This window comes from Stegodyphus dumicola, chromosome 8 (genome assembly GCF_044657685.1).
Source record: "Stegodyphus dumicola isolate Sdum_Otavi_A_Nest chromosome 8, ASM4465768v1".
NCBI lineage: Eukaryota > Metazoa > Arthropoda > Arachnida > Araneae > Eresidae > Stegodyphus > Stegodyphus dumicola.
Genome location: NC_140775.1, coordinates 93,749,534 through 93,758,775, shown reverse-complemented (window position 1 = coordinate 93,758,775; position 9,242 = coordinate 93,749,534). Strand labels below are relative to the sequence as shown.

The 9,242-nt window shown below is 31.7% G+C and overlaps 1 protein-coding gene across 1 annotated transcript; it reads left to right on the top strand.

The window, feature by feature from the left end:
* Nucleotides 1-1,128: 1,128 nt before the first annotated feature.
* On the top strand, nucleotides 1,129-8,961 carry LOC118181388 (uncharacterized). The gene is made up of 3 exons (XM_035350516.2): nucleotides 1,129-1,460; nucleotides 3,148-3,284; nucleotides 8,414-8,961. The coding sequence occupies exons 1-3, from the start codon at nucleotides 1,320-1,322 to the stop codon at nucleotides 8,859-8,861; spliced, it is 726 nt and encodes a 241-aa protein (XP_035206407.1). The 5' UTR covers nucleotides 1,129-1,319; the 3' UTR covers nucleotides 8,862-8,961.
* The last annotated feature ends 281 nt before the right edge of the window (nucleotides 8,962-9,242 follow it).

The following is a 9,242-nucleotide window of genomic DNA, read 5'->3' as shown; positions in this document are numbered from 1 at the left end:
TATATATATGTACATAATTTTTGCGAAATTATATGTAAAATCATAGTGTTTCTTGTATTATGTAACACCTCTGAAGAGGAAGAAGCTCCGCAGGAAAAATAAGACTACAGGAAAATGCCCTTTTAACTGTAAGGTAAATGACTATCACGACAAATTGGCAATGGTTTTGGCGGTTAATCACTAAAAGACGCTAAACGTTGCGATTATTTGGCGACATTTTGGTCAGATGCCTGTATAACTATAACTGGTCTGATCCTATATGTAACTGTATACGGCCCTATCTGAACTGTAACTGTACATGTCTTCCTGCAATTTCGAGAAAAAGAGAGCATCAGTCCTCAGTTTTTAGTTCAGATTTGAGTTCCGAGTATCAGAGAGATATCCGTAGAGCTTCGCCTTTCAGATGCGCTTTCCATTGCAATGTGTTTAATTTTCTTAGTTTGAAGTGGTAACTACTGACTGCGCTCTGTCATGCTGCAAAGAGCTGTACGGGTACTTTTATGAAACGTTCCCAAGCTGTAAAATGTTTCTTTTGAGGAAATAAATTATATCAAGCTATCGTCGGTTCAAGTGCCAACCCATTGCGAATCGGCACGCACATAATTGCCTTAGCAACGAGAGAATATACGTGTGAAAATATTGAAAGAATCATTAGAGGTCACTAAGTGGTCGTCAAAAATGAATTTGAAAATTGGATCCAAACAATTAGGGAAACCAAGAAATAAAACCACAAAGTCACTTCAGATACAAATAAATAAACTGCTTCTCAAATTCATTGCCTCTTTATTTCCACGAATTTTTTAATACAAAATTCATGGTATCAATTAAACATTACGCACAGCAATTGCAGTTTCGCTTCACATAAAATTTATATCCAGCATTATGCAATCGCGTACTACCAAACTATTAAGTATGTATAATACTGTGCAATTTAAACCATGAATAATTACTGATAGATTAGAAAGCTAATAAAATTATTCCACGCTACTCACTATTGCTGCATTCGAAACATAAATTTCAAAAGCGAAATAAAAGATAATTGTTTTATATTATTCTTTTTTATACTTTGGCAACACATTTTTAACCAAGGAACAGAAATGAAAGCAGATTTCAGTTTAACATTATGCTACAGAATGTTTATGAAATTTTGGAAACATGTCTCTGATAAACGTAAATAATAACTTAAAGTTCATTAAATGTAATAAATTCATCTGGATAGGTTATTAACTATGGAATTTTAAACGCAGCATATTAATAATATAAATGGCTACTTCCATCGTTATTTAAAATATGGCTTATTAACTGATTTGAAAATTTATATGGATGCGATAGCTCTCAGTCTAAACAGAGTAAATTATCTAGTTTTTGTATTTTGGTTCATACGAACTGTCAAAAATTGGCTTCATGGATTATGTACTGGTCATGACACACCACAGAATTTCAAAACAATTTCTTTTTTGGTAAGTATTCATTTTTCTATTATTAAAGTTAAAAATGTAAATTATAATAACACTTATCAATAATACGAAACTTTTATTTAATAACTCCTATAGAATTTGATAAGTAAGCAAAAATGAACCTTAGACTGGCTTTGTTTCATACATAAGCTAGTGATTTCAAGGGAGCGGTCAAGAGATAAACCCTTATCAAAAGACAGTATTTTTGTAAAGTTTGGCAGTGTTTTTGTCAATTTACCTCAAAATTACTACATATATCTATTTCTTCTTTAACCTCAAGTGTATTATGGTAGTCAGTGCAATTTTTCGAATTTCCACGTCTTGGGACTAGGTTCGAATTTTGCTATCGATGGGTATTTTCGCCATGGGGGTACTTCAAATTTGTTGAATCGTTAAAGCGAAATTTATGCAAATAGGTTGGTAGCAAGGAATTAGGGTTTCGATACCTGGATTTCTATTCCCTGAAGACCTCTTGTCTAAACTAGGATAAAGCCTTGGGAGAAAGCCTTCATGCTCTTTGCCTAAATCAAATAGTTTTAATCAGAATTATTTTTCTGCCAAAGTTAATCCGGGCACAAAATACAAGATTTTTCAAACTAGGTAATCAGGAAATTTACTAATGGATCTTTTCAGAAAAGGCAATAAATGTCTAAATGTTCTTATGCCGAAGAACTTTAATGTCATTTAATACGGAAACCAACAATGTTTTGCTCGCATGCCTTCTTCGCGTGTGCCCTAAGTCTTTTATGTATTAACATCTTGAGTTTAGATCTTAGTTATAGTGATAAGTCATCTTCTTTTATAAATCTTCATTTCGTAGACACAGTATTTATTTTCAGTTTGTCATCGTCGGGTAAAGTGCTGTTCTCTGTTCCACGAAAACGCCCATGCAAACATTTTTACTGAGTTAATCGTTTTAACTAGAAGCATATATCCCTTAGAACAGAATAATTCTTTCCTATACAAAAATGTCATTCCTTGTGGAAATAAAAAAAATTCTTTTTTAAAATTTACACAGCCTATTTTTAATTTACACATTCTTTTTTTTAAATTCAACAAGCCCCGAAGGCCTTGTTAAGGCCTTTCGGGGGTCACATAAGCAACTTCATAATCCGTATCCTGCAATTCATGCCTTATTGCGCGAAGACACTCTTGCCGTTTGTTTTAGCTAGTGTTGATCTGTTTAGAACGAATCTATATACATCGGAGGACACACTGATTCCCGTTACATCTCTAGGTTATTAAGACTTCTCTTCTATGTATAAATTATATATGACGATAAAACCAGACGTTCTACTCTACAGAGTTAAATCTGAAAATGCATTTTTGAAAGCATGCTGCCAAATGTTTTACCAGTTATTGTTGATAATAATGGACACTTAACCTTCGTAAATCCTCGATTTAATTGTAAGCCACCGGAAACTATCAGGTGAAGTTTCTTGAATTTTAATCTGCGTAAACTGATTATAGTCAGGACAGAGTATTATTTAGAAAACAACTCTTAACAAAACGCCACTGTGTGACATATATTATAGAATTGTTTTAAGTATAGAGAAACAAAGTTACTTTTATCCTGACGAATAAGGCTTCGAATCTGAATGAACTGTTTACATAAAAGATTTGAAGATTTAAATCTGAATTATTATCTCAACATAGTTTAAATTTTATCGAGGATTCTTTTGTTTTTCAGGTTTTGTCTTTCATCTTCTGCACACTTTGTTGTTATCCTATTTTTATATACATTGCTTACTTTCTCACGTGCCGCTATTATCCATGGTTTGTTACTGCAATTTTGATTTATCTGGAAAGGTCATGGCTATACCCGCGGTAAGATAAAATTCTTCTATTCATCTTCTAGTTTTAATATATCCTGAGTGTCTTAATCTTTATTCAGCATATCCATAAATACATCCATCGAAAAAATAAAATTCGTATTTGTAGGTAATAAAAACGGAGCAAACAGTTACAGTGGCATCTATGGAAATTATTGGAATAAAAATATTATGAAGTAACACTTTTAGGAATTTCAGGCAAAAGTGGATTTAAATCAAAATTATTTACGAAAGCTGACAAGTTTCGGTGAAGATGGAAGTTTCTTTATTTGATAGATCCTAGTCGTGGCTTGCCTTCCGCTCTCTCCAAAATTTACGAATTTTACTCTCCAAAATTTACGAATTTTAACTGTCGATTTTTAATTCCAGTGCAGTCCTTCCAAAAATTTTTGATTTTGGGAACTATCAATAAACGAATATTTTTATTTTTTGAGTCATTGTATATTTGAAACCAGAATATTTATAATGCCCGCAACCTAGAAAATATTTCTTTTTCAAATGAACTATAATGTTTTCTGAATATCATCCACGTGGCTAGCAAATTGCTAATGCATGGAGTACTGTTCAACGTGGCATGTGATCTTACAACAATATCCTTCTTAAAACACCGAGTGATTTTATTGCAATATACTCATTTCTTAATAATTTATAGCTTTATTTTAAGTTTTAGTAATATCTAAAACTAACATAAATAAAATTATGCCTATAAAATATATAATTATAAGAAAGGTAGGAATTTCATTCCAGGTAATAAAGGCAAAATTTGGTGATCAGATACGAAGTAATTCAGTCAGTTTTGCTGTAAACGATTTGGATGAAAATTTTGCGGTCTTCTTAGCATAATTGATTTTGCAAGAAACTCGCGCTCTGGGATTGTAGTAAAAGTTTTACAATAAATTTGCTTCCCTTAATTAGCATTAAAACTGCAAGTAGAAGTTTTATCATATATGAAATAGTAGTATAAATGAATTTATAAGTAGATAGGGTGTCTCATAACTTGCACGGGTTTTTAAAAATGCAATAAATCAGTCAAAGCGAGAAATTTCTTGTGATTATTGCTCCTGTACCCTCCACGTTAATATTGGAAAACGATATCTGACGTACGTCTACCTCCACCTATTAGGAAGACAGTTAATTTTGTCTATGAAGTTTATAATGGTCTTTTAATAAACTTATTTTTTGGCTTTGCTGATGATATGTTGAATTTCTCTCTTTATTTCGTGCAAATTTTGTGTTTTGTTCCCGTCTAAACATTCGATTTGACAATACCCCATAGAAACATATTGCAGGATGTAAAGTCACAAGACCCCGCAAGCCATTTCTGGTCATCACTACGAAGTCAGATTATAAGGTATTTTCTCTCTCTTTCCATCATGCCTTCATTATATAATGATAGCACACTTGTCCAGTATTCGAGAGGTCCAGATTCGAGACATGGCTAGGATGCTGCATATTTTTCAAGTTTCGTGCTTCAAAAAATCCTAAGGACTCTACAAAATCACGTACTCAAGAGACTTTCAAGAAACAAGACTTTGTCTTATTTGTTGACCCGTAAAGTGTGTGACATGTGTTCCTGCTGAAACTATTATTTGCCGTTTTAATTTTATTTAGAGGATATACGAAGTTTGCACAAAATTTGCTGAATGTATATCGTCTTTTTGTAGTGGTTTTTCACGGTTATGAGGCATAGCTCTGTTCCATAGCATCAAATTTTAAAGCAACAAATGCTCAATTATTCAGAGTGATATTAGGTAAAGAAACTGATAAAAACAATGCTGACATACTTTAAACAAAAAATGCTGCTTAAGTAAAAATCAGCGCTTTTTTATGACAAACTACATAAATGCTTATATAAAATAAAACATGAGCATAAATTTTCTTCTTTAACAGTAGTGTCTGCTGTTTGGTAATACGTTTCTAAATTACGAAAAATCACATCATCTTACTTTAAAATTTTTAAAAAACGAAAAGTAATCCAATAATTTACAAAAAATTAAGAAAAATAGAAAAATTCTGAAATTCGCGAATTTACTTCGCAAAATCTCTGAAATTCTCCCAAATTCACGAAAATGTTAATTAAGAATACTGTTTTAGACAAATGTAATTAGAGGCGTCACTAATGCCATAGATTACATAGTATCTTAATGTAGGATAATTGTTTGCTCGCCATTTAAGTGTGAGTTTTAAAATTTCTGTCTCAAGTTTTGTGCCTTAGATTTCTACGTTGTTCAGTGGCGCTACAATTGTTATTTTTCATTTGATCTTTGCTATTTCTATTATTTAATAGTGCTTTACATCGCTGAACACTGGTAGCTTGGTCGATTGTTAGAATCCAGGAATTCTAACCCTTATTTGAAAAATGGGTTAGCTGCATGAGGTATTTTCATGTTTTCACCTATATATAATGTGAACACCAGCCAGCTTCCTTCGAAAGGTCTTCCACAAAAGTATCCTTTCTCTTAGGTAACTAGCCTTCACTATCGATTTAAACATCCGAATAGCCCTCTTAGATACTAGTTAGAAAGGTGAACATAACCTATATCATTCAAGGAACAACGTTCCAAACCCTTTAAAATAATGCTCTGTGCATTTTTATAGCAGTGCCATATTAAGATACTTGCACAGCTTACAACCATTTAGCTTCACAGTAATGTCTGTTTATAATATACAGCATTTATTCTATTACTAAATTAAAAATCAAAAGAAGAATTTATTTTCTCATGCTGTTCAGTTAATTTGGCAGATAATTCAATGCAAAAAGTAACCGAGCACTATATGCATCAGATAGACCACTTGAGTGGAGCAATTAATAATAGAATTTGACTCATATTTATGTCGTAGTAAACCATGAGACAATGACTCATATTTATGTATTAGTAAAACTATGAGAACAAACTATGAGTAAACTATTAGTAAACTATTAGTAAACTATTAGTGAACAAACTATTAGTAAAACTATGAGAATGAAGCAGTTCATTCGATCAAAGGTAATCATCATTATCAGCGTTCATTGGTGTTATCCACACAAAATGTAACAGACATGATCATAGTAAATACAGTATTAAGGGGATTTAATTTTTAGTACTTACTACAAATAGATGATATAAAATTTTTAGTATTTACTACAAATAGATGATATAAAATTTATAGTCAGAAAACACGATGCAAAATTATAATACAATTATTCTATTATCAACAATATCCATTGTTTTATACCATATCATCAGCACTTTAAAACACATACGTTAAATTAACATCGATAAAGTTCACAAATAGAAGTGTAGACTAAGTACGCAATAGGCTATCCAAGAAGTAACTTATTAACGCTCTACGCCTACAACGCTCTGTTTTATTATAGCACCAAAATAAGAACAGCCACAGATGTATTTTTTTTTTTTTTTTTTTTTTTTTTTTTGCTAAACATTTAAAAAAAAAGTTGTATAAATAACCTTCAATAATATTGTTACGAATTTTGTATACAAATGTAAATAATTTTAGTAGCATCGTATGTAAATTGTAGTATCTCTTGTATAATATAACATGAATAAAGGTCTCATAAATGTGAAACATTGTCCGAAAAATAGGATTTCACAGGTATATTCTTTTAACATTAAAGTAAATGATTATCTAACCAGTTAGCGCAAAGTTGGCGACCCTTTTGGTGATTAATTTTTGTCACCCATTTCGGCTAAAAATGACTCCAATTATTATGCAACTAACTAGAGGTGAAATGTATACACCTGCTAGCAATTTCGAGAAATCGAATGTCTTGGAAATTTCTCTGCGGACGCGGCAGACGGGGAAACTGTATAAGACCGGAGAGAGCATAAGCTTCAGTATTCTCCCTTCGTCAGGTCTTAGCTCTTACGGAGAATTTACTTTACGGTCGTATCACAGGTCAGGCCTTAATGGTACTATCTTAATAACTAACAAGAGTACGGAAAACTATCACCTGTTGCAGGTCATTATACGTACAAAGTATCAAATTATTAACATTTTCAGTTTATATCAGACTAGAATTCAGAGCACTGTGCGAGCTTAAGCAGTTGAGGCTTTTTGTATTGTTCTACCTTCTTAAGTAGTTTGAATTAGTAACTGCTGAGTGTACTTTATGATTCTTAGAAGAGCTGTACAAGTTGTTTTGTGTAGAAGTTACAGAAATGTTTTATTATTTTTTAAATAAATTTTGTCAATCTGTCATATGTTCTGTGTGCGTTCAATCCATTACGAACTCTTACGCAAGTGACAATATTAATACAGCTTCCAGGGGTCCTAATTATTTGATTCAGTGAGCAAGCACAGGGTAAGATGAGTCAAAATGCTGAACACGATTCGAGAAATTTAATTCCCTAAAATTTTCTAAATGCGTAATAAATTCTGCTAATTTATTGTATAACAATTCAATGTCTACAACGAATTCGAATAAAAAGATAACTTCAGTATCTGGAAGATACAAGTGTTCCTAAGCTGGCAAATGAATCCTTTACTGCAGAGGCATAGAAAATGATTTCTTAATCCACATGATATTTTCAGCATAAGTAAGTGGTCCTGAGTTTCTAAATATTAAAAGTTTTAAGCATCATTAAAATAATTGTTTTAAATCTAATTTTTCAGGTGAGAAGAAATATTTACGTTTTGAGCGCATTTTATGTTAGACATTATCTCACAATCTGTAACAGTAAATTGTAATTATTTGTTAAATAAATATTCTTTTAAACATTAACAAAAATGCCAGAAAGAAATTCTACTTATATGCGTAAAAATTAACTAAGTAAATAATTTTAAAATAATAATTAGTAAGTTTCATTCTGTTTTAACTTCTAAACAATTTTTATCTCGAACACTTTTAATTTTTTTTTGTTCTTTTCGAGTTAGTTATTAATTCCTATCAACAAGTTAAATCTCTAGCAACAATTCACATACGAGACAAACCAGCAACTACAGATAGCTTTACATCAACCTTTTTAGGTATTTATTTGCATATTTTCTAAGGAAAAAGATGTTTGTTAACCTTTTAAAAACGAGCGATCTAATTTTGAATATTGTGTAGCTGTTTAGTTCTCTTAAAAAACAGTAAGAAGTTTTTAATGTATTAATTAGATTTGTATATGATATTTTAAACAGCCAAAAGAGGCGTGTCGTACTTCAAGTGTGTCCATCTTACGAAACTTCTTCCATACCTTACTGCAAATCAGAACCATTTGAAATCTCGGGTTTACTGAGTACTACTACGTTCAATGAACAAGAAATAGACGGCGGTTCAGAAGCATTTGAAATCTCTGGTTTAGTGAGTACTCCTACGAACAATCAACAAGAAGTAGACGGTGATTCGCAACCATTCGATGTTTCTGACATGCCGCATCCTTTACCGAACGAGCAGCAAGGAATCACTGATTGCCCAGAATCTGAAAGACAGTACGCACACATAAAACCTAAACCTGGGGCCAAAAGCCGAAGAAAGAGGCGCGCATTATCTTATCATAAACCTCGTTTAAATACTGTGAAAAATAAAGGAAATCTAGTTACACGTTCAGGCTTAGTATACAGAAGTACCCTACCATTGATGGAATGAAAAACAGATTAGTAACCTTAAGTTCCCAGAAAGTTAAGTGAAAATGTCTGTTTCTGTAAGCAGTGAAATGATAAGTAATGAAGCCTTTGTTAATAAACGATAAAATAAAATTTAGTTTTCATATTGAGTGTGGTAATTATTTGCTTATTTTATAAGCATATGGAAAAAATAATGCGTATAAGGCTATATGCCATTTTAAGGCATTTAGTCGTTAAATTTTTAACACAGGTTTGTTCTTTCAACGTATGGTTTATTTAGTTATGTCGTAATATAATTGTTTGTAAACGATGAGAAGTATTAGCGGGAAGCATATTTTTTTTCCATTTTTTAAATAATTATGCCAACATAAAATATGTTCATCATCCCTTGGATTTGAACATT

Excerpts from the sequence above, each read along its gene's own strand:
- LOC118181388 (XM_035350516.2), top strand. The coding sequence starts at position 1,320 with ATGGATGCGATAGCTCTCAGTCTAAACAGAGTAAATTATCTAGTTTTT. Across the intron at positions 1,461-3,147 it reads TCAAAACAATTTCTTTTTTG|GTTTTGTCTTTCATCTTCTG; the intron begins GTAAGTATTCAT and ends TTTGTTTTTCAG. Across the intron at positions 3,285-8,413 it reads AGGTCATGGCTATACCCGCG|CCAAAAGAGGCGTGTCGTAC; the intron begins GTAAGATAAAAT and ends TATTTTAAACAG.